Source organism: Triturus cristatus, chromosome 4_2 (genome assembly GCF_964204655.1).
Source record: "Triturus cristatus chromosome 4_2, aTriCri1.1, whole genome shotgun sequence".
Lineage (NCBI taxonomy): Eukaryota > Metazoa > Chordata > Amphibia > Caudata > Salamandridae > Triturus > Triturus cristatus.
This window is the reverse complement of record NC_140586.1, coordinates 778,164,018-778,191,501: the sequence shown is the minus strand read 5'-3', so window position 1 is coordinate 778,191,501 and position 27,484 is coordinate 778,164,018. Positions and strand designations below refer to the sequence as shown.

The following is a 27,484-nucleotide window of genomic DNA, read 5'->3' as shown; positions in this document are numbered from 1 at the left end:
AATTTTAAATGCGGTAGTTGTAGCGTCTGTGATCTGACAACGGAATCAAAAAGATTTGTGCATGCTAACACTGATATCACTCTCACCCATTTTTCCAACTGCAATACCATCAATGTAATATATGCAATTACCTGCCCTTGCAACTTGATTTGTGTAGGACAAACTACACAAAAGATCAGGATCCGGATCTGCCAACACAGAAGCCGGATACGCTGTAGAACACCTAATGCGCCACTTGTACAACATTTTACCTGCATGAACCACACTGAAAATGACATAAGGTGGCAAGTCATCAACGTGATCCAACAACCCCCAGGATTACAAACATTGCTGCTATCCTCAACAAGGTAGAACTGAAATGGATAATCCGCACGGACAGCCTCCATACAGGTCTGAATCGCCTGGAGGACTGGTCAAATTTACTCTAAAGTAGTTCTGCCTTCTCTGTTCATCTGCTTAAACTGTCTTTTTAATTATCTTTTAACTTCAATAGTATGTTTACCCTCAAATTTGTATTTTGACTGATAATGTATTCATTCTTCCATGCTTCCCCTTTTTTGCACTCGATATCCCCCTACATACTTTCCCATCCCACCCCATTCATTTCCTGCCACTCGCCTATTTCTCAAATTTCGTTCTTACTCTCTCCAATTTCCTTCGGCTTGTCCTTCTATTCTCCTTTACCCTTATAGTACTACACTGTGGCTGCCACTCACTCCTTTCCAATATGGCCGCGGGTTTAGTTAGCCGCACCCTCACCCCTTTTCTCTTTCTGCACTCCTCACGTGTGGGAGTTACTTATACAGCCCGCCTCCTCCAGCCTTCTGTGTCAATTTCACTCCACGCTAGGACGGACGGTTGACTTTCATTGCCGTGATCCTGCGTTTTCTGCCGCCCCCTTGCCTCGTTATTTTCAGGTAAGCCTATTACCTCGGTAATTCTCCCGTGGCTTCAACCTTATCCCGTTGACTTTCGGACCCGCCTAATCCCATCATTCTCCCCTTTTAGAGCGCGGTTCTTGATTCCTGAGGACGGCACTTCCCCCTGGTCCCGGCCGGGACATTGTGCCTCATTCATCCCGAGGCTCGACCTACGCCACCGCGGATCATTCCCGTTACTCTCCGCCACAGGCCCCATGATTACGGCCCACTGGTGTCTCATCTGCGCTTTTCACGCGCCCTTTTGACCCGCCTTGAACACTGAGGTTGGAATCACTTCGCCGATGCCCCGGCTGCTGGCCTTCTTTCCCCCTGTCCTGCTCCCAGTAAGTTCCTCCATTATCCTTTTCGCCTTGCTCCCTTTCCTCACTCAAACCCTATCATGGTTGTTTTCATCTCTACACCCTATTACTTTCCAATTTTGCCTCCCTTACTTGTTTCACCAACCCTGCTTTCTCCTCTACCATTACGTAACTGCTTCAGTGTTCTATTCCTAATTCTGCCTCCTGTTAACCTTTTGGTGATTTATCCAGCATCTCATCTCTCCTCTATATTTTCAATTGACTACATTCTCTGCTTCACTGCTTTATTCCTAATTCTTCCCTCTGTTGACCTGTTGGTGTATTATCCAGCATCTCATTTCTCCTCTACATCTACACTTGACTACATTCTCCTTCATCCCTTCTCCCAGCCCCTCTACATTATCTTGCTATTGGACATTCATACGTTTTACTCTTTTGGTCACTCCCCATTTCTTACTCTCTATACGTTAGGAATTCTCCCCCTGTCTCACTCATTATCATTATGACTTCCCTTATATCCCACACCTTCCCTTGTCGTCCAAACTAATAACTTAATCTCCTTTTTATCTCTCGTCCCTACTCACGTCTTCACACTTTAGTAGCTTTCCTGCACCTTGCTAATTTTAACCTAACTTCCCCTTTTTCCCCTCCCCCCCCCCTTTTCCCTCCCTCCCAACACCTCCCTTCCCCCACCCCTTCCCTTTGATTTATTTTTTTCACATATACCTACCCAGGCAAACTTCCCATCCATTCACTTCATCGTCTAGTCCTGAAGAGATCCCACCATTCTCATGGGGATCGAAACGTCGTCGACCTACGTCTCTAAACTATAAAATTATACTTTGTATTTTGCAATTGAGTATGAGATTTGAAACTTACCGTGACTTTATATACTGTCATTTTTGCTTACACTGTAAAGTCACTTTTTAAGTCACTTGCCTGTGGTAAGGAAATCGGCTGATTTCCTTTTTACCCACTCACGGTTTGCTCACTTATCCTCGTTCATATTGATTGTTGTCTTTTTCTCCTTATTACTATTAAATTGTATTTATCCCACTACCTGAGTTTTTAGATAATTCCAGTTTTTGATTGTGAAAATTGCCATACCATATCTATCCCTCTTGCATGGGACCGTTGTTTTTATAAAATACTGGCATGGCAGCAACATGCCTGTTGCGTAAGAGGCTCACGGCGTGTATTCTTTATAAATACGACGGCGCCCACTGCGCTTCATCTTCTAATATGGCGGACCAGCTTTTTTTTTTTCTTCATAAGCACAGTTCTGGTCAGTGCAGGAACAAGTTTGTGCTGTTCTCCCTCCTAGCTGTGTCTCTCGGAGCATGCATAGGAGACTGTGGGGGAGAACAGGGCAGCTTTGCCAGCACCTGCCATTTTTATTACCTCTTCTTATGCTCATGAACTTTATTTGGTTTTAAATGATTACTGCCACTATGGCAGCATGGCAGCCGCTTCGGGACGTGCGCGGCATGTTTTCTTTAATCAACACTGCGCCGGCCGCCCTTATTTTTTTATGTTCAGCAACTTTATTTGGTTTTAAATTGTTACTGCCACTGCGGCAGCATGCCGGCTGCTTCAGGAGGCGCACAACATGTTTTCTTCAGTCAACACTGCGCCCCCTCCCCCGCCGGCTGACCTTTGTTTTTATGTTCAGCAACTTTATTTGGTGTTAAATAATTGCTGCCACCACAGCAGCATGCTGGCCGCTTCAGGAAGCAAGTGGTTAGTTTTCTTTAATCAATACTTTCCTGCTGCAGGAGTGAGTTTGTGCTTGTCACCCTTCTAGCCGCATCTCTCCCCGGAACCCAGCTGCCTCGTGGCACACTACGGCTCCCCTGCACACTTGTGGCCTGTTGGAGGTGGAACAGAACTGAGCTCGGCGACTGTCCCACCACCTCACCCATTCTTGAATTCCATTCCCCCGGCAGGCCTCCCTTCCCTCTCTGTTTTTTTTTCTTTAATGTGAATGCAGCCTATTATAAAGAGAGAGCCCCAAGAGATTGATTTTGTGACACAGCATTTCTCATTATTGTATCATAAAGTGCTCGGAGTGCAGTGGGACCAGCTGACTAACTCCATTGCTGTCTCTAAAGACAATCGTCCAGACATTCTGTGCATAGGAACAGCTGCCTGAGAATGTTTTCAGTGCACCCTGTCACCTGCTAACTCTCTCTCTGTCCCATCCACCTCCCTCTTTCCCTTTCATAGATGTCACATCCCTTTGACTCCGCTCTTAGCGCCTAAACGTTCCAATAGGACAGTGGAGCGCTTACATATAAGGCATATAATATTAAATGTTTTATATGTATTAAGTTGCTAACAATACAGAATGCACACAGTAATCAGGTAAGTGCTCGCCTGTGTGTGCTTTAGCTATTATCTCATGCACTGGTGTAATTGCAGAAATTCTGAGTTTTTAAACATTACTCATGTTTTTACCTGCATTGTACTGAATCTGTCCTCTCGGAGGGGAAGCTCACTCAGTGTCCGGGGAAACAGGAAGTGGGGAATTCAATCTACTGTGACCCGCCTTTTTGTCATAGCGCGGTCTAGTTGTCACTGCGACGGAGGGGATAAAACTGCACGCTGCGCTAGCGCGCAGCGGGCGCGCCGCTGGCGCGCCGAAGGCACGCCTAAGGCAAGCCCGTCTGCGCCCGTCCGCGCCTCGGACGCACTGGACCCTGCCAATCATTATAGTAGAGGTAAGATACCTCCAATAAACTTTGGGCCCCGCGTTATGTACACTGCTAATGACCTTAACATCCTTAATAATGTGGAGAACTGTTGTCCCCACTCTTTTTCAGCCGGCCCCATGGTAGCATGGAGTTGTGACATATGCCACTGGTCCCTCCCTCCCCCTCAGTGCATTGTGCTCCATCCTCTGTCAGAGAAACATGCAACCGCGCTAAATATACCCTCAAATTCTCATTCCAATAATGATCTTAGATTGATGCTTTTAAATACGCGTTCAGTAAGGCAGCATGAATATCAAATCCAGGATCTTCTCTCAGACTCCAAACCTGACGTGTTATTTATTACTGAAACATGGTTACATGAAGGCTCTAACCCTACTATTGCTAATGCTATTCCCACAGACTACCTTATCGCCAGGAGTGATCGTGTAGGGGGACGTGGAGGAGGAGTTGCAATTATTTATAGAAATATATTTACCTGCTCAATACTCCCCAAGTTGGATTTGGCGAAAACAGAAAGCCTGAGCTTTCTTCTCAAAATCTCTCCACAGTACTCTATTGCTGGGGCTCTGATATATCGGCTGCCTGGGCCGGCCACCAGTTTTTTAGAGAGTCTGCAGTTTGCCATTTCCTCCCTGGCTGCTAATTATGATCACTGTTTAATCTTAGGGGACTTTAACATACATATGGATGCACCCCATAACCTAGATTCCACTAAGTTGTATGACTCTCTAAATATGCTCCATCTTTCTCCATATGTCACACAGTCTACCCATGATAAGGGACATTTATTAGATCAAGTTTTTTCTAATAAACCTATTGAAATGGACACACCTTTTCCTGTAGCCTGGTCGGATCATTTTTTGCTTACTTTTAGCATTAAAATACCACTTGCTACTATGGCTAAGGCCTATGCACCACGTACTAATAACTTTAGGTCATTTAAATCAATGACCCCGGACGCTGTTGGATCCTTTCTAGGAAATCATCCCCTTGCTTTTAAGGACAATCTGGTAACTGATGTACCCTTGCTGGAGAATTGGCTTGAATCATGCGTCAATAGTCTGGCCCCTCTCCAAACCCGAACTGCCAACAGAAGTAGACCAACTGCACCCTGGTTTACTGAAAATCTTAGAAAAAATAGGAGTCACTGCAAAACACTTGAAAGGTTATGGCGACAAGACTACGACACTTGTACTAAGCTAGCCTATAAGAACGCCTTAAAAGCATATCACTGTAATATTCGTATAGCTAAAATGAATTTCCTTAATACGAAAATTGAACAGGCAGCCAATAAAAGCGCCGAACTCTTTAGGGTTGTAAGAGACTTTACGTCCCCCACTGTTTTAAAAAATCCTTTTACCCCTACTAAAGCGTGGACCGAGGATATTGCCCTATTCTTCTACAATAAAATTGCTTCTCTCCAAGCTTCTTTCAGAGAGGTGAGCCCTAATTGCGATCTGGAGCCGGACCGGCTTTTCCAGCAACCTCCCCCTGCCTCTAACTGCCTACTTCATATTCCTGCTATTCCCTTAGAGAACTCCTTACATCTTCTTCGTTCTCTAAAGTCTGGCTCCCCAGCCGATCCATGCCCTGCAAAAATCCTTGCCGCTATTGCGGAAGTTATTAATCCTGCTGTCAATAAAATTTTGAATCTTTCACTTTCCTCAGGGACCTTCCCGGATCAATGGAAATTGGGTAAAATTCTTCCCCTGCTAAAGAAACCCTCTGCAGACCCCTTACAGGCTAGTAACTACAGGCCCATCTCCTTACTTCCGGCTTTATCTAAAATCCTGGAGAAATATGTCAATCATATTCTTGGAGAATTTATAGAATCTAACAACATTCTACATTCCAGTCAGTCGGGTTTCCGTGCTAACTATAGCACCGAAACCGCTCTCCTTGAGATCTCTGAGTTGATAAAAGTCACTCTGGACACCGGCGGGCGAGCAGTGCTGGTCCTGCTCGACCTATCGGCGGCTTTCGATACCGTACCTCATGACCTTCTCCTTGATCGTCTCTGGAGATGCGGTATTGGGCACTCCGCCTTACATTGGTTCAGTTCCTACCTAACTAACCGACAGCAAACTGTCTGGTCTCCCCCTTTTGAGGCCGACATCAAAGCTATGAATGTAGGAGTCCCCCAGGGCTCAATTCTGAGCCCTACACTATTTAATGTGTATGTTGCTCCTCTGGCACAGTTGGTTGAATCCTTTGGTGCCAGAATCGTCTCTTATGCAGACGATACCCAACTGCTATTCACCTGTGCCAGGGGAGAAGTCTTGGACGGGCTGTCCATCAAGCGCTGCCTTTCGGCAGTCTTCAGCTGGTTTAACTTTAATCACCTGAGATGTAATTCAGACAAATCAGAAATGATTTTTTTTGGCGGCGCACCAGTTGAAAACTGGCGTGATTGGTGGCCTTCAAACATGTCTCCGCCCTCAGACCTAGCTACCACGGTCAAGAACCTGGGGGTGAAACTTGATAATAAGCTTTCCATGAATGCCCAGGTTCAGTCTGTGGTAGGCACCTGCTTTGGCTTACTCAGGATGATGCGAAACTTTCTTCCATTGCTTTCTCAGTCACATAGAAAGACAGTTGTCCAGGCTTTGGTACTATCTCGCCTTGACTATGCGAATGTTTTGTATCTCGGTTTGCCTGAATATCTCCTGAATCGCCTCCAGGTGGCTCAAAATGCTGCTGCTCGAGCGATCTATCTGGCCGATCGTCGCACTCATACGACCCCTCTTCTGAAAACTCTGCACTGGCTCCCGGTACGCAAGAGGATTCTCTTTAAAGCTTTGGTACTGGCATTTAAGGCCTCTCATAATATTGGTGCACCTTATTTAAGGGATCGCTGCCAATATTATGTACCTTCACGTTTGCTACGGTCCTCTACTGCCCAACGACTTTGTACTCCCAGGTTTTTTCTTTCCCGTCAGGGTGGCCGTACTTTTCAGGTACTGGCGTCCGCCCTATGGAATAATCTTCCTTCTGACTTACGCCAGGAATCTGATCTCTTGCTTTTTCGTCATAAGCTAAAAACATCACTGTTTCCTTGATTTGGGTCTGTGATATATGTTTGTTGAGTATCTTTGTTGCGGGTTCTATGATCAGCGCCGGGACACTCTGGGGAGTAGCCGTGCGCTTAACAAATACCCAGTAACATTAACATTAACATTTCCTTTTTCTTTTAAAGCACCAATCATACCACCCCTGCTTTCCACTGTTTACTCTCCATCCTCTTTCCTTCCTATCTCTGTACATAGGTCAAATAAGCACTCCACTGCAAATAAAAAAAAAATTTAAACTGTCATTTGCAACACCAATTGCTCTAACTTTCACTAATGCAAGACCGATTGCATTGCAAATGCTTGTTTAGAATTTGCAGGAGATTATTCCTAATGGAAGCAGACAGCCTTGCTACAGTGAAAATCGTTTTTGGAGACATTTCACTGTAAGGGCATGTTCAACATTAATTTCTCCATGTCCTACTTTTTAAATATCATGCACACTGCCTTTATGGGCATTAAGGACCACAATTGGGTGTCTTAATATTTAAACAGAAGGTTAAGGCCTGTTAAAAGAATTACTTAGACAGATCGAATTTACAATTTAAAACTACAACAGGCAGGTTGCCTGTGTGAAGCTACCCGGCTGTGCACAACTGTAGTGTCTCACATAAAGCCTGCACACGTTTGCACTTGTTGACATGCAACCAGCCCAGTTTCTCTTAACCTAGCTATGTTAGTTATCTTAAAATGCAGACAAAATCGGTAAAATCGTGCAGTGCAAATACCGTGTAATTATATTGTGAGGGAGACTCAGGACGTGATGAAAACTCCCCCACAGTAAAGGTTAAAAAAACCCGGCTAATCGAAAAAAATAATAATAATAATAATAATTATAATTAAATGGGCACTGGGCAGAACCCATTTGCAACAGCATCAAATTATCATGATCTCATATATATAGGAGGTAGGAGGCAAGAGACATGCATTATAAATAAAACACATATTAGACAGCAGAGCAAGTTAATGTAGGAAGATGGAAAGGTTTCATTATTCAGAAACACATATTCTAAGGCATCGTGGGGCTAAGTGATGAAAAAAAAAACACAGAAGTGACTGAAAACAATCAGTGCCACCTCGAGATGCAAACAAAAAACGTCACGCGGGCGCCTACCCGAAATGCAAAGGGCCGAACAGACGCGCTAGAGAATAGCGCTCAAGAGACCACAGGGCTCGAAACGATGACGATAGTTGTCTAGCTATCCCCTCCCCCGCCTGTGCGAATTGAAGTACTGAACCCTTCCTACCTCCTTAAGGTGACCAAAGAACCAGTGTTTGGGAGGTCCATGGAAACTTGCAAAGGCCGCGGCCAGCTTCCTACTTCGGCGAAGGAGCGTGACGACTTTCACCAACAACCAGCCGACAACCAAGAAGGCCAAGGCGTGAAAAACCTGGCTAATATTAAAAGGCGCCCCAAGGATGGTCATTCCAGATGTCATGTTGCTGTTGTTACCCCCGCGAGACGCGTTCCTTCTGTCCCCTGGCTTCCCGGGCTCCGTTTATCATCGTATGAGATCAGCGCCAGTGAGAGGTTTAGGGTTGGTCTTAGGGCAAAGTCTAAACACTTGCTTTTTGCCTTTCCATAAGCGATGAGCCAGAGCGCCATCTGCTGGAAGGTCTTTGAAAACAGATAGAAGTTACAGCCAGCAGATGTTTTTCCATGGATCGTTTCGGAAACGTGGATGAGTATGCATGACGTTTTATAGGTATCAGTGGAAAGGGACCACCCGGTGAATCAGACAAGGAATATTCTTCATCCACTTTTGGTGACTTCAGGTGATGCGGCCACTTTTTCGCAAATTTAGGGGCATACCATCAAGCCAGGCGATAATGGCGATAATGGGCTTGATAATATGCTCTATGGAATTCCAATTGAAGCCCAGGTTAAATCTGAAGGACGTCTATCATGGGCTTCAATTGGAAATCCATAGAGCATATTATCAAGCCCATTATCGCCGTTTTAGCGGCAGTTTTCTGCCACTAAAGCGGCCATAATTTTATCGCCTGGCTTGTTAATATGCCCAATAGTCACGTACCAATTGAAATGTCATCTATCAAGCATGACTTTCCCCCAGAGGTGTAATCACTGAACCTAGCAGAAGAATTTCACTAAGAGAAGCAGGAAACCCCAAGGGCATGTTAACTACAGTGTGAGATCCCACAATATCAGAGCTGCCCTTCCAGCATTAGCTCCTCGAAGGCCAGCTGCAAGCTTCGCCTGTCTAATAACAAGCATTTACAATGCAATAGGTCTCGCTTTTGGGAGAGTTACAGCTATTGGCGATGTGAATGGCAATGTCTTTTACCTATGTGTTTTGGTTTGGAGTGGAGTGGGTGTATGTGGGTTGGATTGGAATTGAGTGGGTAGAATTGAGTGGTGTGTAGTGTATTTGTGTAGTGGAATTATGTGGCATGGTGAATAGATGTTGTGAGAGCTGCACAGAATAGATAGAAAGGAAGCGAGAGGGAGGGATAGGTAGTTTGTGCAGGAAGTGGTGCAGAAAGAGGGTTTGAGAAAGAGAAATAAGTGGAGAGCAGGCCACAGACGCATAAAAAGGGAGCACCTGTGTACGCAGAACACACACCCCAAGAAGAGTAGTAGAGCGCGGGTTTGAGGGACGGAAACCCTGAAAAAAGGCACCGGAAGATATCGTGCTCAAAGACCTGAAGTCAACCACATGACAGAGGCAGGAGGAGTGCATGAGAGAGCGAGAGGGGGGTGAGAGAGGGGTGAGAGAGACGCTGAGAGGGAGAGACACCAAGAGGTGGGGGGGAGTTGAAAGGTGGACCAGTGCACTGCACGAGGAGGTACTGGAAGGCACCATGTGTGAGGAGGCAGTATAGAGAGAATGTGAGGGAGGAATGAGAGAGGGCAGTGGGATTGCAAGGTAAGAGGGGGTAGTGGCAGCATGAGGAGGAGATGAGAGGGGCAGTGGTTGTGTGTGGGGGAGATAACAGTGTTGGTGGAAGTGGGAGGTAGAGATTTGTTGTATTGGAATTGTTTGTTGTAGAATTGTGTGGCATGGAATTGTGTGGTGTGGTGTGGTGGGGAGTTGTGTAGTGGAAATATGTGGCATGGTATGCTGTGGAATTATGTGGATAGTAATTAAATGGTTTTAGGTGTACTGGAATTATGTAGAGTGAGATTGTGTGTTATGGAGTTTATTGTGTAAAATGACATTGTGGGTTTTGGAGTGGCATGTTGTGGAGTTGAATTATGTGGTGAGCTGTTAAATTTTGTGGCACGATGTGGAAATATGCGGTGTGGATTGGGGATATGTAGTGTGTTGTGGAATTGTGTTGTGTATTTGATATATGTTGTTTCGTATGGAATTGTGCGGTATGTATTGGAAATGTGTGGAGTTGAATTGTGTGGCTTGGAACTGTGTGGCGTTGAGTGAAATCATGCTTATTGGAATTATGTGTCATGGTGTGGAGAGCATTTATGTGGATTGCTGGTATGTGGGATAAAGTACATTTATGTGGGGTGTGTTGTATTGAGTAGAGTGTTATTATGTGGAGTGTAATTATGCAGCGCTGAGTGGCATTGTGTGGAGTGTAATTATGTTGTGTGATGTAGAATTGTGTGGCATTAAATAGTGTGGTGTTGTGTGGGATTATGTGGCATGGTGTGGAGTAGCATTATATTGTCTGGAATTATGTGGCATGCTACAAAGTTGAATTTATTGTGTGCAATGGCCATAGGTCTCACTTTTGCGAGAGTTAGAGCTATTGGCGCTGTAAATGACAATGTGCTTTACCCATGTGTTATGGAGCGGAGTGCATGAATGTGGAGTGGAATTATGTGCGTTAGATTGAAATTGCTAATTGTGGAATTGTGTGATGCGTAAATGTGTGGTGTAGCGCAGATGTGTGTACTGGAATTATGTGCCATTGTGTGCAGTGGAATTATGTGGATAGTAATTATGTGGTTTTGAGTGTACTGGAATTATTTGTAGTGGGATTGTGCATTGGAAAGACTGGAAGGGCTGGGGCAGTATGAGTGAAATGGCAAACTCTGCTTTCACGTGCAACTCACTGCCACTGTAAAAGGTGAAAACAATGGCGCCTGTTAGTTAAAGTAAAAAAATCCATGTTACCACGTTGGATACACTGGAAGGGCTGGGGTCGTGTCAGTGGCACGCAAAGTCCTGCTTAAAGTGCAGCTCACTGCCACTGTAAAATACGAAAAATAAGGTGGCTTTTAAAGCTAGATATGCTATACATTTGTGTCTCCGCACAGACCGCACATATGGAGGGCCCATATTCTGTAATCAGTCGTTGCACATAATATATCTCTTAATGCAAATACTATATCTCTTACCACAGCTGTTTGCTGCATTCATGAACCACAAACTGTCCCGTGGCCAGTGACTCTCATAACGTGCATCGCTGAGGGCAAACAATCGGACTTTCATGTGCTAACTCTTGGAAGCTGCCTTTGCGCCTGACTAGATGTGTGTGTGTGCTATTTCCAAGTCACAAAATATAAACTTAGTCACTCATAAAAAATAATACATTCATATCATTAGCAAGTCGTGTTTCGGACCATGTTTCTGAAAGCACAGCTGTGTGTCCTCAAGGCCTCCCTGGTTGACACAGGCGCTCTTACAACCTTTCATCCTTAATGAAAGACTCAAAGTTGCATTTATTCAATTTATTTATGCCCTACTTTTAGGAACACATCCATTTCGTTTGTGTGCACAAATTGAATGCAAGCACAATTTCACATTCAGAAATAAAGTGAATAGAACAGCCCTGGGCACAGCAGTTTGAAACGAAAATGTTTCTCTTCCGGGCAGAGCTGGGAGAATTCAAACTGGAAAATACCCATTAAACTGAAGCATCACTTTAACATATGGCCACTTTGGGTGATCGACGGTGTTTAGGGCCCATTGATGGTGGAGACATTATAGCGCCGATAAGATCTCTGCAGACCACAGAGCCGGCCAGCCTGCTTTGTTTCCGGATTGTCACTTTCATGTGCACAACACATGCTGTGGGCTTTCAACCACACCATTTGCACTGTGCCCGCCCCCACTCCCCCCTCCCACTCCCTCCTCGTCAACTTCAGTGCGCGCTTGTTTTGTTAGATATTCTTTGAATTTTTGGCAGGGGAAGGGGGATAAAAACCTCACTGGAAGTGCCTTTACATGATTCTGGTATAAATCCATTCAGAGCTTTTGAGAATGATTGTTTAGAAAGTGTTTCATTCAGGGCATGAAGAGGTTCAAATTTAGGGTTATCTGGACCTTTAATCCACGGATCCTCTGCAGATTTGCGAATCCACGGATGTGTGCAAATCTAGTTCATTAAATAAAAGCACAGCAATGAACAAGGTAGCTTTTTCTCCTGTCCTTCCATTGGAAATTTTCAAATCCAGGTGCCGATTTGTGAGTTGCTACACTCTGATTGGCTGTCCAGCACAGAAATATTTCTGCTGCACATGCATTACCCACTGAACACCGTGTTGGGAGCAGTTAAAACAAAAAGAGCATAAGTGGGTAGGATATGCCTATCCTAATCCCCAGGCCTGTGTGAGGGAGATTTCAAAAGGACCTCCCTGCATTAAAATGGATAATTAAAAAAAAAGCTTTTTCATCATAGGATTCGCGAAATCTGTGCACGTGTGGCTATCCCCTGGCGGGAGCGAGCAAGGACACCATATGTTTGTAATTAACTTGCAAACATATGGTGCCCCTGCTCTTTCCCACAAGGGAAACATGCGCAGGCCCCCTCCTGTCTCCCCTCCCCCTGCTGCCTCCTTCTTTAGCGCGAATCGCGCGCAGCATGCATGTTTGAAGTGTTTTTTTTTTTTTTACTAGGGTTTCCTTTTCCAACTATTGCAGTTTTTCGTTCTGTCCATTTGTTTAAACTGACCATAATGAAGACTACCACTACGCAATTTTTACATGAATAGCTTTAATAAATGTTTTTGCCCGCGTACGCGTGTTTTCTTTTCTTTCATGGCTGTGAAATAAAGCCAAAGTGCCTTAAGCTTTTTCACTTCTTTGCGCGCGTGTTTGTTTTTTTGTACCGGTGGCACACGTTGAAAAATACAACAATGAAACTATGTTAACATAAATTTAACATGATGTATTTGCCCTCACGCGTGTTTGTTTATTTTCTTTCATGGCGGTGAAATAAAGCTGAAGTGTGTGAAGCTTTTCTACTTTTTCATGCCTTACATCAGTCGGTATTGTTTCAAGACTACCTCCTGTGTCACTTCTGTTTCAAAACATCCATATATGCGGTTTCACTGTTGAGGACGGTTCTGTAGCATCTCTTTGTCGCTTGCTTTGTTGTCCGAGATGTTTGGCCGTTTATTCCATTTATGTTGAAGATTGTTGAGTTTATACCCTTATTATAAGAGTTCCCCAGCATGTCCGTGGGTGGCAGAGGAGAGGACTGGTGGCACTGCTAGGAGAAACGTGTGGTACTGTCTTGAACTGACTTTTCAGCCCCCGCCTGCCTGCTGGGTATGCAGAATACTGAAGTACCAAAACATCCCGTGCCATCCATCCTGATCACGTGCGAGCCAAGCCTCCCCTGTCCGTGTTTTTAAATGCAGATGACGGCTTCGGTCTAGTCCCCTTGCACTCTGGGGAGTCAATTGCCTTAAAGCTGGCTTTTAAACAAAGTAATTAAAACAAATAGTCAGAGAAAAGGCAGCAATTTAAGAAAAATACAGACATTCCCATGGGTGATACGTTCGCCGATTAACCCTGCGAAGTAAAAGCTATTGTTATTTTCAAAACACACGGAAATGTAATTCACAATACGTGCAGCTAAATTGCTACAGTTGGTGTAATATTATTGAGTTCCAGCCTGTGGAATAATCTTCAGAGGGACAACGTTGCTCTTGGTGCGAGAGTGGAGTTTTAATGCCGGTTACAGTGTCACGAAATCACGCAACTGTCACTAAACTCGGTGCCTCGGTTGTAAGTCCGAGTCAGAAGGGCGCGTACGGCCCGAGGTTGGTGCAGTGTCCTGCACCAGACAACTTCCGGCTGGAAGTCAGGCCGGTGGCACCCGGACAGGGTCACTCACCGTTCGTACATGCACCACTGAGAGAATATAAAGGCTCTCTGTGGAGGGCACTACTCTTCACAGGGTAAATCTACTTATTTTATGAGACATGCTCTCCTTGGACCGCCGAGTGCCGGTCAGAAGGGCTGGTTCTACGCCAGGTGTGAGAAGCTCACGCAGCCCTGTTTTTGTATTTCCTTATTGTACAATCTGGAACCCCGCAGATATGTTTTCCACGTATAAATGCAGGATGACGGAAACTAGAAACGAAATAAACTGCGCTATGTCGGGGAAAGGGGGTCCAACACCTATTGACGATACCAGTCGCCCCCTGATAATTCCAATATTGCAACTGTACGTGTTCAAAGAAAAAAGACAGCTACTGTTTTTTTTCTAAGCAATAATCCATTCTTGGGAAGCCCCTGACTCCATATATGATTCAAAGATTATCTGAACAGCGCAGATACTGGATGTACGGGCGCGCGTTGTATTTTCGCCACATTATATGGCTCATCCCCTTCACCAGTTAGAAATGGGCTCCGCTGGATGCTGTGGACAGAAAATTGCTCCTCGGAAATAAGGTAATTTCCAATAGACCCCTTCGCATCTTGAGCGGTTATGGCGTCGAATCATGTTTAATGGCTGCTTGCAGGTGGCGTTTTAACTGTATTAGAACTTTCTTTGTTTACGGCAGATTTTTTGGCAAGGAATGAGCGCGAGGTTGACAAGCTGTGACCAAAGTGACAACTCCGCACTTGTGTGGTCCAACAAGCGCGCACTGAAGCTGACGGAGTGGGAGGGGGAGTGGGGGCGGGCACGCAGGCTGCCAAATGGTGCGATGAATCACGGCTAAAGTGAAAGCAAACAAGTGGTTGCAGGACTCCAAATGGTGTGCGCGCCCGGACGGGTCACATGCACTGTAGTTGGAGGCCTGCAAAGCCACTGTTTGCACTGCCAAAACGCGCTTACTATAAGTCTCGCCAGAGCCAGCGCTAAAGCGCTGGTCAGGCGAGACCTAAAAAGCGTGTGCCCCACCCCCCTTCCCCCCTCCTTCATTTCAGGCTTTAGATCCTGTCTGCATTGGTGTCCTTGAAGACTTTGTCAAATCTAAAGGAAAAGCCATTTTATGAAAAGCAAAAAAAGTGAAATGAACAATGCTGCTGTGCATTCATGCCCCGTGGGAGGTACCAATAAGAAATACAAATATATAACTAAAGGACACATTAAAAATGGATCTCATGTCACTAATGTGCCCAGGAAATACTTCAGTAAGCCTTTGCAGATATAACTCACATTTTCTGTGTGAGTCCAATTGACAGTGGTCCATTGCATTATGGTACTTGTAGTCCTGCATGTGCCATGGGCAAAGCCACATTACAAGTACCACAGTGGAAAGAAAGAAAGCTGAACTTGAACCTGACATGAGACACCTTGAGATGGCTGAATATAATATAAAGGCTTTAAATTAGGAACGTAAGGTCACCGAATTTTTTTAGGTGAACCAAAAAAATGGTTCATTTTGATTTACGTTGGCAAAGAAATAGAGGGCTTCCAAGTAATTTAGTAAAGCTGCTCACATTAACATACAATTGCCAAATATTTGTAGTGCAGAAACGTTTTCAAAATATTTCCCTACTAACAAATATTCACTTATACCAGCATGCCAGTGGGAAATAAAAGCCCTAGGTGTTCTGTACAGTAGCTAGAGTTGCTCTGGTTTAGTGTCTAGTCCTCACTTTTAATCACCATGGCTTTTCAATAAACATGCTAAAGAACGCATAGCTACCATGTGGCCTCCTATTGCGTGTGTCACTTTCTGCCTCTGGGGCTTTAACCAACACTAGATTGCATTTTGAGCTTGTGTTTCACTTTTTCAATTAGGTTTATGAGTTTAAATGTTCCAACACACAAAATAACATAGGCTAAAAAGCTGCACCTACGAATGTCTGAAGGTGTCAGACGTGACGTTTTGGGGAGTTTTATATTGCACGTACTCGACCCCACGGTATCTGAGCGTTTTACAAGAGCGAAAGTTGCGTTACAGACGGACACATTTATTTTTGGTAGGCACGGGGAGATTAAGTGATTTGCCCAGAATCACAGAATGTTGATCGTCCCTGCCGAGACTCAAACCTGGTTCCCCAGCTTCAAGGTCGACCGCTCTAGCCATTAAGCACATATATGCACTCTGTCTGCATTGTTAGGTCCACAGCTGGCTCCAGGGCGCTGACTTGGGGTGGGGGAGTCATTTTTACAAGTATATTATCAATTTAAAAGCACCTGCTACTGCGTTCCTGGCCTCAGCAATTTTCAGCCATCAATTAAAATCTCAAGGTAACTCTGGTGATTAATCGTCTTCCCGGAAAGAGAAGGGAGGTTTGTCTAGTGAAAGTTTTGACTCATCCTAAGGTAGTTCAAATGCCTGCTGCTAAGAACGTGTGCTTTGCAGATAAAGTGAATATAATGTAATCCAACAGGTCATCTCACCGCCACCAAGGGCCTCATATCCTGATTTAACTCCTGACTCTGGATCCCCGGCGTTACAATGTGACCCCATAGACACAGTGTCTATCTTACTTGAGTCTGAAAACCACTCTCCCAATCCCCCCCGCACTGCAGGTACTTCCCATGCGGACTCATCGCACATTTCCATTGCTAAGACAACTAAGCAAAAACGGGTAAATAATAGGCCTAGCGGCTTGAAGGCAACACCAAAACCTACCCGGTCAGCATCAACCACAAAAAGGAGAAAGGATGGCCACTCGGACGCGGTTAAAACCAAGTCCCAACCCCTACGGTCGCCTTTATGCATCAGGCCCCCAATTTCTTCAACGCAGTCACCTATTTCTCCCTATTCCAACCTACTGTCTGATATAGAGCAGTTGGTAAGATCTTTACTCTTACCTTTAACAGAGAGAGTCAAGAAAATTGCATCACAGCTAGCATCCATAGAACTAACGCATGCTTCTCTCTTAGACTCTAACAATGCTTTGAACTCTCACTTAAGTAAAAACCCCATGGCTTCACATTTTCGCTCCACCACTCAAACTACAACCCAGCCTAGCGCTCCAACTCATCTACAGAATCCCCAAGTCTCCCTTTCTACCCCAGCGACTCAACCCACTCTCAAAGGAGTTTCCAGAGAAGACCACAACCAGATCCCCGTAGAGTCCCAGGGCACTACCCTCAATAGGCCGTCGTCCCCAGCCCACAAAGTAGATAAAAGCTTACATATTGACTTGCCCCCAGAAGCGGCACCCTACGTAGTCTCTCTCATTGGTGTCCCAGCTCTCGCACAGGGTAAAATGGAGAGCCACCAGGAACTCAAGAATAAAGTAGTATACTGGCTGACACAGCATAGACCGCTCCCCCCTGAAATTAACGGCGAAATCCTACATGTTAGGAGATTGAAATGGCTGGGCCCCAGACCCAAGGACACACAGGGAGATGTCATTATCATCAATTTTCGTGACCGCAGAGCGGTATCTCATATAGTGGATTGGTACTCCCCAGGTAGGGGCCCTGGCATCCTAACGGTTGATCTAAGCTACTTTTATCCTCGTTCCCTTTTGACAAATTCCATACCTGCATTTCCACTATTAAGGGCTATTCCCGTGACACCACATCGTTCTATTCCCACCTTTAACAGATATGCTCCCCTCTCGGGACTGAACGACCAGGATTGACTCCCCCACCCCGGACCCATGCATGTCAACAGACCTGTTTCGAGCATTTCGTCACCCTTCTTAGTATCAGACAACTGCAACACCTTGACTTACTCTCTCTCCGGCACTCTTTCGGGGAGGAATTCATTTTCGGCCCCTGTTCCTTACTTACCACCTCTCGAGTCACTGTCCCCGTCGACAGCCCCCATCATTAACCCCCCTCCTTCCCATCTGGTCCATAGCGATTTTTCTCTTTCGTTTAATTCCCTGCATTCCTTAGATTCCGCTATGATCGAAACAGGTTTGTCATCCGGTATATCCGGCACGATTGAGCCCACCCAGGGCGACGGCCTCTTGTCCTGGAACGTGGCAGGTCTCCTCGACAAGTTGTCCAACCCTGCCTGGACTCAAATCGTATCCCGATACAGCATTATCTGTCTCCAGGAAACCTGGACCCCTACTGAGCTTCACCTCTTAGGTTATCAGACCTTTCACACCCCAGCATCTCCCAGTCCTCATGGCAGATACAAGGGAGGGCTTACGACCTACATTTCTGTCGATCTTAGATTAACATCAACCTACACCTCAGGGTCCCCCTATTACCAGTTAATCAGCCTAACCGGCGGTTCTATTCACAACGCCGTCCTGGTTAACTTCTACAATAACATACCTAATGCTCACTTGGCCACGGTGCTCAATGGCCTAAAATCCGACCTATTGAATAAAGAGTCCCAAAATAATTCTGACACTTTGATCATCCTGGTAGGCGATTTCAATTGTTCGCTTTGTTTCCAGAATATCAGTGGTGCCTGTGGCCGGATGACTGAAATGGATGATTCACCCAATCATTTTTGCCACACTAAATTGGGGGAGCTGCTAAATGGACTATTATGTCATTTTAATTTATCCTTTGTTAATGACTTGTGTTCTCCCCCCAAATCCTTCAAACCTACTTACAATGGGAGAGGTTGTCACACCACGATTGACTTCTCATTTATCTCTTTAAGGTATTCAGGCCTGATCACTAATTGGGAGACCCTTGACACTCCCATCAGTGACCACTATCCTATCGAGGTCACATTAAAGTTAACTTTGAACACCTATGGCCCAGCCAGGCAGAACACCTGTCATCCCTTACCCCTGCAGCTGGGCACCTCCACAGGTCTCTCCCTTAAATGGGACAAAGTAGTTCCCCCTATTTTTCTCAAAAGGCTGGTCACCAATACCTACGACCATTTTCAAATTTGTCTGACTCCGGCGGAAAACCCACAGTTAATATCTAGTTCCTTTTCCGCAATTCTGATAGAAATCAAATCTCTCCTGGCGCGTACCCCGAAGAAAACAGTCCCCCCCACCTACGGCTGGTTCGATCGGGATTGTTCCAAAGCCTTACGCTTGCTGAAAGCAGCTTTGAAATCCAACCCAAGAAACCGCCAAGAGATTCAGCATGCCAGACACATTTACCGCACTAAGCGCCAGGCAAGGAAAAAGCAGCTGAAGCTGATGGCTTGGGCTGCCTTGGCGGAGGCCTCCGAAAGGAGAGACAATACTGCTTTCTGGAAGGCAGTCAACGCCCCTTTTTTTCGATCCTCTCAGTCCTCGACCTTGGACTCAGCCATCACTCCTGAAACCTGGGTCACTCATTTTAGTTCCTTATATAATCCCACTAATCTGGATAACTTACCCCCTGAGACTGATTCTGTACTTTATTCTTCCTCTGATCCTACCTTCTCCACTTCGTTCCCTTTAAATATTATTTTTGACCACGCTGAGGTTCTTACGGCCTTGAAAGATAGCCCCTCTGGGAAAGCTCCAGGTCCAGACTGTGTCCCTATAGACGTTTTCAAGTCATACCCTGATTTATGGGCCCCTCTGCTCACCAATGCTCTGAACTCCATGAACACCACCGGTTTTATTTCCACCTGGCCAGAGGCTATCGTCGTCCCAATTTTCAAAAAAGGCGGGAGGGACAATCCCGCCAACTATCGCCCCATTTCACTCCTTGACTCCCTCATGAAGGTAGCCGGGCGAATCATTTTAAACAGATTACACGACTGGCTAAGTCAAGTCAAGTCAAGACATTATCTCGGACATGCAATACGGTTTTAGACACGGCAAAGGAACTATCGAACAGAGCTTAAACTTATCCCTCATTATAGCCAAATACACCCAGGCTAAAAAAGGAAATCTTTTTATAACTTTCGTCGACCTCAGCTCCGCATTTGACTGTGTTGACCATGGACAGTTATGGGATTCCCTTACTGAGATTGGTTTAGATCCCACTATAATTTTATTTATCAAAGAGTTGTATAGGGACGCCTCGGCTCGCGTGAGGTACGGTATCAATGGAGAATGTTCAGATAGATTTGTCATCAGACGAGGTGTCAGACAGGGTTGTGTCTTAGCGCCTTTACTTTTCACGCTCTATATCAACTCTGTCAGTTACCACCTCTCTAGAACCTTCCATGATTACCCTACAATTAATGGTAAACCGATCCCTATCTTGCTTTACGCCGATGATGCGGCAATTATGTCCCAGACCCCCATGGGGCTCCAGAGGGCTGTTACCGAATTCACTGAATTCATGTCAACGAGAGGTTTAAAAGTCAACACCTGCAAAACCTATACTATGTCCTGTGGTCAAGGGATTGGAAAAAAGCCATGCACCATTTTTCTGAATGGTAATAAATTAATCAACGTCGACAGTTTCGCCTACTTGGGCATTACATTCAATAAGAGGGGTTCCCCGAGAGCCGCGGCCCAAGCCAGAGGTTTAGCAATGTCTAAAGCAATAGGCGCACTCACAAATTTCTCAAAAAAACTAGGGGGTCGTCCAATACATCCTTTACTCCAGATCTACCGCGCGAAGTGTGTCTCAACCGCCACTTATGGCTCTGGGATCTGGGGGATCGAACCCGCCGAACAAATCCAGCGCCTTGAGAACGCCTTTCTACGCTACCTCCTGGCTGTCCCACCTGGTACCTCCACTCATATGGCGCATAGTGAACTGGGCCTTACTCACATTGTAGATACTATCCATTCCTCTCCCCTAATCCTATGGCACAAAGTCTGGATCAACGAGGAAACTCCTTTCAACAGGGAAATTATTATAGATTGCCTAAAATTGACAGAGGTCAGAAACATTAAATGGTTAAATTATATCAAAAGGTTGTCCAATGACATCGGGCACCCGGAATTCTACGAGGATCCATCTACCTTAACTCATATTTCTAGAGCTGAGCTAAAGCGACTTGTTTTAAATCATTTGTTTCATAAACGCTGGCTCCTAGATACACAGAAGTCCACTATTGTTGAATATCAAAACTCGATTACCGTTACTGGTATTCAGCAATACCTATTACTAGAACCATCTCCATTCACCCGTATGCTTCTGACCCGTTTTCGAACCAACACGTTTTTTAGACTTCTTACTTTCCCTAATCCAAACTGTTGGCTCACCGACCTTCAAAAATGCCCTTGTGATGGCCTTTCGCCCCAATCTAATATCCATTGTATTCTTTTCTGTAGATTTTATCAACTGCCACGGATCACTTTTTTAAAACCATTGTTAAAATCTTGGGGTATACGTTCATGTAAATTGGCATACTTTAAATTAAAAACCTTAGATACCCCTCTAGTCCTGGCAGCCATGTCATCATACCTAAAATTGACGTTGAGGCTGAGATTATCAATGCAACCCTAACCAGCCTCTCACTTTGTTGCCTGACTGTATTAATTTTATTTCTTTTTTTAATTCTCGCAATTTTAATCATGTTATTAACTATGTGCTATTCTCGCTGTATAAATGATTTTATATGTATGTACTTTTTTGATATCGTTGTTACATATCGAATAAAGTTCAGTATCTATCTATCTATGAATATAATGTAAATAGGTCAGTAGGTTACTGCTTCTGTAAGAAAGCTCTTGTAACTTGTTTATAAGCCAAAATCCTAATATAGAACATTGAGCTATTAACTGTCATCAAAGAGCTGTATGCAAACTGCAAAGTATATGTTAAAGCTATATGCATTCTTGCCTAGTCTTTCATCATCCTAATATTGAGAAAAGGGTTTATTTGGGTAGAAAACAATTCTTATTATTAAAGAGAACCCCTAACAATGATGTTAGGTTTTAAATTCTGAATTTGTGATTTTTCAGAATAAGGACTCTTTATTGCCTATGAATATCGATGACATGTCACTCCTACACCTTGTAGTCCTCTCTGTTGTAACATTTCCTATACACTGATTTACACACATATGTGTGTGTGATGTAAAGTGCTCTGACACTTTACACTATTTTGAGTGGTGCTATAAAACGAAATTAATCTGAGCGACAGTGGTTACGGAGACTTGAGGGGCACTATTAAAGGGTGCTAGTGAGGGAATCTGTGGCAGAGGTGGTCATGGGGGGGCGCTAACAGACACTGTTGCACAGGGCGCCACCAGTGTTAAAGCTGGCCCTGGTTAAGTCTGGTGATATTAGTGCCTTACCCCATGCTGCTGCCGCCCTTGGAGTAAAGATGGGTCCAACCATCTTAATGAAGTGCACAAGAGACGTGATGTTGAGTTGATTCCATATTTATTCCAGAAACTGCAGTGCCCACGGGAGTGCGACCTGCTTCACGGCTGATCAGAGTCCAACTGTCCTAGCAGTGGAGATCTGACCTCAACGAACAGGCGAACCACCACGGGCCCCTATTCAACTGTAAACATGTTTATTGCATGGTTGATGGCGCGTGCATGCCACCCTCTAGAACAGAATGGTGAAGAGAGCACGTGCAATCACCTGAACAAGTATGACATAACATTACAGCTGGCCACACAAGTTGGCTTAGTTCCAGGTGCCTCTGATGGATAGGTGCTGGAAATAAGGGTGCAGGGTTGCTGCAGCTGGAATTCAGAAGATGAATAAACAATTAAGTCGCCTTTACATTTTGTACTTATCTTGTCACATTTGCTGTGAGTTCAAAGACGGTGGTCAGTTGTCAGGCTCGGTCTTCTGACAAATTGCTGCTTATTCTGAAACTGATGTTTACTTGTATTTCTCTGACTCCAAAGCTAAAGGATTTAGTTAAAGCAACCTAGGTGACAATCTTTCTTGGGTACACAAAGTTAAAGGAAAGGCTGTAGGCTGCCAGTTTAGTCGTGTTTTTTTAACACTGAATATAAATACCTGTATAATCACTATTCTCATATTTCAAAACATTTCAGCAATTAGGAAAGAGCAACTGAAATATAGTATTTTGTAATTCCAAAGTGTAATGGAAATAAAGATTTTAATAGGATCATAACAAATCAATACACTTGACCTGGTGATGTGAAAGTGATAAATATTCACTCACACCGGATGACTACACATTATCGGTTGTGCACTATATAGTTAGACCAGCAAATTGCATGTCTTTACATATTTAGGGCCTGATTAGGATGGCGGTCGGAAAACCACCCTGACCACCGTGGTAGCGAAAATTAACCGCCCGCAGGTACCGCGGCCAAACCAGTGGTCAGATTAGGATGCCCTGCTTGAAACACCCTCCCGTGGTGGTCGGATTCCAGGTTTCACCGGCGGAAAGCTGAAAATCCGTCCGCGGCGGTTGGATTTCCTGCGGAAAGGCCAAAGACCGCCGTTTAGCCAGTCTTCCCGAACACATGAACCTCTGCAGTATTGCCTCCGCCATCCCTGTATAGCCGGATTCTCCGCAGTGGTGTGATGGTCTGTTTGAGGCATTGTGATATGACCGGCGGTCTTCACTGTATTCCGCATGGCGGTAACTCTCTATTGACTCCGTCAGCTGCCGGTGTGGACGGAGATTTCTGGCGGAACCCCAAACACCGCAGCGGACGGGAAATGGGCTATCAATGGCCATCATAATATGGCGGTCGCAATCGCCGCCGATGGAGTGCGGAGAAAAAGGTTTTTCCGCGCCCGCCAGCACCCCGGTTGTGCCTCTGCCCGCCATCCTAATGAGCTCTTTAGTGACCATTTCAACGGACATGTGTTGTTGTCATGTGGTTTTAGGCCACTCCCTATTTACATTTCTAAGTTAGCTCAATCACGTTAGCTGTTAGACAGCCATCTTGCTGCTTTTGCTGCCTTTGCACCCGACACTGTTGTTACATGTTATTCATTTGAGAAATGCAGACTCGCTCTTGTCTCAAGTGAATGTTATTTATACATCCTTAACAGTTGCTAGTGCCCTTGGTCTGTACATCGAGTAAAGAACTGTTCTAGGACACTAGACGGTGCCGGCTGATTGTGTTCAGGGTGATCGTACCACTGTTTAGTCATAACATGCACGCAGCTGCAAATACCAGAAAGTCGTAGGCTTTAATATTACAGCGCAGCAGGTTTTTAGACATTCGATAGAAGAGCTGAAGCAGAGAACACTGAGCTGATCCTGTGATGTGATACACCTAAGCTGATCTATACGGTATGGGGTCCCCTATGCAAGCCTATGAGACCTTCTAATAGTCTAATAATATTTTATTAGTTGCTAGAGAAAGGAGGGTGGTTGTTTTCCACTGTCATTATTAATATGATCGCTCCTTTCATTTTCTATGGTATTGTAACAATGCTAATGGTAATGATCTTAACCATTTGTCTGCTTATGTTAGCCAAAGTACTGTATAACAGGACTCGAGGTTTATGAATAAATTCTTTAAACTTTACTGTGTCTTAGTTATTCTGTTGTGGACTGATATATAAGTGCAAATGGGTATTTCGGGTTCTCACCATTCCTGAGAATAACTAAGTCGCATGTTCTGGGTTGTCTATACATTGGGACCGCCGAGCTAAATCTCGGATAACGAATGTGACACTAAGCTAGTCGGATAAGGGGTTCTTAGTTCTGAGGGGAGTTTCTGGTACACCACAATTCTCTAAGGTTCTGGTTTCCTGCGCATAGTTCTGTGCATACGCAGAATCCCTACAACATGGCGCACCTAACGTTTGGTCTTAATATCTGAGATGCCTTAGTAGTGCTTTTATTAGTCCACAACGCCCTCACTCTGGTTTCCGGATAACGGGAGTGACGGTTTAACCTACCTAAGTTTTAGGCTATAGGTTCTTTCAAGCTTGATAATAAAAAAGGTTACACTAATCTAAGCCCAAGTGCTACTGAAGATCTCGTTGTATCTTCTTTTTCGTCCTAATGGCGGTAGAAATTCCCGCTCATAGTAGGGTGTCTCTACGTGCTCATTTGAGGACGTATGGGGTGCCTAATGACGGGATGGCAGTGGTGTTTGTCGTTAGTGCAAATGCCACTTACCCTTATGAGTTGTTTTACTCTTGGGTTACCTTTGAGGCTGTGGAAGATACCAATAAAACGTTCCACAAATACACTGCTACGCAGGTGCCTCTTCATTATACCCCATATATGGCTTTAGAAATTCCTATTTCTACCTGGCAGCACACTATTTGGTTTAATGGCGCCCTCCCCCACACGGTCGCCCCGGCGAGACTGGGTCCTTTGTCAATTGAAGGAGCTACTTGGCCGGTGCTGGCCGGACATACACCTCATCCACGCTACCTGACGGTAGGTGTGGATAGCTTACGTATACTACACACAACCCTGATTACGGTCCATAGGGCTTTAGTGCAGTATGTGTCGCGCACTGTACAGGTGGGGGCACCTGCAGTTGCGGGACACGGGGCTGATCACCATCATGCGGTGGTGATCAGTCCTGTAATGGTAAACGCGTTCGTTGGCAAGCGCCCCCAGAATAAGGATGAGTTTCCTTATTGGCTTGCAGAAAAATTCGATCAACTAGAAGCCGTGTTTCCTAACACTAGTCCTGTGGAAAAACACAGGATACTCACTATTACTTTGCGGAAAGAACTAGTCCCAGAAATTGTCGATTGTGACAATTGGGGCAAGGTCTTTGCAGCGACCTATTCAAAGTGCTTCGGCACTACGTCTATGTCGGTACTACCTTCCGTTATCAAAAAAGTCCAGGAGGATCATGGTGCGGAAGCAGCTATTGAGTTGGGAATGCGGCTTATCGACAGCTTCGATGTGGTATGTTCCATGATTATGGGAAATCTCAAAGGAGATGCCATGCAGTTTCAAGTGGGAAACATGATGGAACTAATTGCGGAAGAAGATAAGCCGAGGGAGTTTGCAAAAGTTATTGCAAAAGCCTATAGGATGGTTGGACGTAGTGCATTAGGCGTGAAACCCACCATCAAAATTCCTGATGTAGTACAGCACACTAAAGTGAGTTTGTCTACAAAAGACGATAAACCCAACTTTCCAAAACAAAATTTATGATTTGCGTGATCGTTCTCGTATTAAGTCACCTGATAGATTTCAGGTTCCTGACCAGCGCTCTCCTCGTTCTTCACAGGAATCAACGGCTTCACACTTTGGTGGCGGAGACCGTGGGAGAGGCCGGGGTGCTCAAGGTCGAGACCAGCCCCGACAGGCGGACGGAAAAGGCAAGCAAGAGGATTCTGCACATCCACGTCCTCCGTTTCAGAAAAAGAAAGTTGCTGCAATCTCAGCGAAGTATGCCTCAGATGGTACGGACACAGCTTCTGAACATGAAATGGGCGCTGACGCTGCTAGACAGCGCGGCGGAAGTTACAGTAGTGCGGGGAGCACTGCGTCCATTTCTGGAGGCGACAGCAACTAAAATCTATGTGACAGTAGAAACTGCTGATACTCGCGTAGCCCCCCCTGAGAGATTATTTGAAGTAGTCCTCATTATTGAGGGTGACATACAACGAAAAATTAACGCGGTATTTTGGGATAATCTGACGACCACCTATGATATACTGTTGGCGGAGAAAGATTGGCCCCCGGCTTTCGTTCTAAACGCTCCAAGGGGGGAAGAAGTCATTCTTCCTTCTTTTGGACACGTAGTGCCCAAGGAGGAGTCTGGGAAGTTAGCCGAGGAGTGGGCACGGGTGCTAGCACCTGCGTTGTATCGTAATCAGGTGGGGTGGGATAAATGTTCTGCCCTCCACGAAATTCCATTGCGGTCCGACCCCCAGCCACAACCTCAATACCCTATGCGTCGGGAAGCTAGGTCTCACGTCGCGTCTATCCTTGAACAATTGGAATATCAGGGAGTAATTGAAACGTGTGTGTCACCCATGAATAATCCTTTATTCACTGTGATGAAGCCTGACGGATCGTACCGCCTAGTTTTGGATTACCGGCACTTAAACTCGCACTGCCGGAATTGTGCGGTGCAAAATACACATAGTTCGGCTCTCGTCGATAGTCTTGTGAGAAAGAGGTTCAAAACCACACTCGACTTGTCCAATGGCTTTTATTGCCATAACATATCCCCTCATAGTTATGAGTGGACCGCCTTTACTTCGGGTGGTAAACAAAAAGTGTTCAAAAGGCTTCCTATGGGCTATAAAAATAGTCCTGGGGTATTTGCTGCCCGTGTGGTCTCTCTCTTAGAGATGGTAGACCCGGAGGCATACTCGTACGTTGATGACATATACTTAACAGACGACGAGTTGCTTCCACATCTTGCTCGCGTGGACAACATAATTACTATGTTTGCGGACTTTGGTTACAAGTTTAACTTTAAGAAGTCCCACATTGCCGAGTACACAGTATTATTCTTGGGGTACGAACTCAACAATGAGGGCCGCAGCTTGGCTCCGCAGTTCCTTGAGAAATGCGCACGCCTTCGTATCCCTGCGACATTGAATCAACTACAATCATTGCTGGGCTTTCTGAATTTCGGTCGTACCTACATTCCTGAATATGCCCAGCGTATCAAGACACTATATGCCTTGGTA

The 27,484-nt window shown here is 45.2% G+C and overlaps 1 protein-coding gene across 1 annotated transcript in view; it reads right to left on the bottom strand.

Moving 5' to 3' along the window:
• The window catches only part of LOC146835026 (cytochrome P450 4B1-like), a 253,521-nt gene extending 244,936 nt beyond the window's left edge, over positions 1–8,585 (bottom strand). Inside the window, exon 1 of the mRNA XM_085602688.1 lies at positions 8,270–8,585. Within this exon, the coding sequence (XP_085458814.1) occupies positions 8,270–8,461 (192 nt within the window). The 5' untranslated portion in view covers positions 8,462–8,585. The remainder of the gene's footprint in view (positions 1–8,269) is intronic.
• Positions 8,586–27,484: the final 18,899 nt, after the last annotated feature.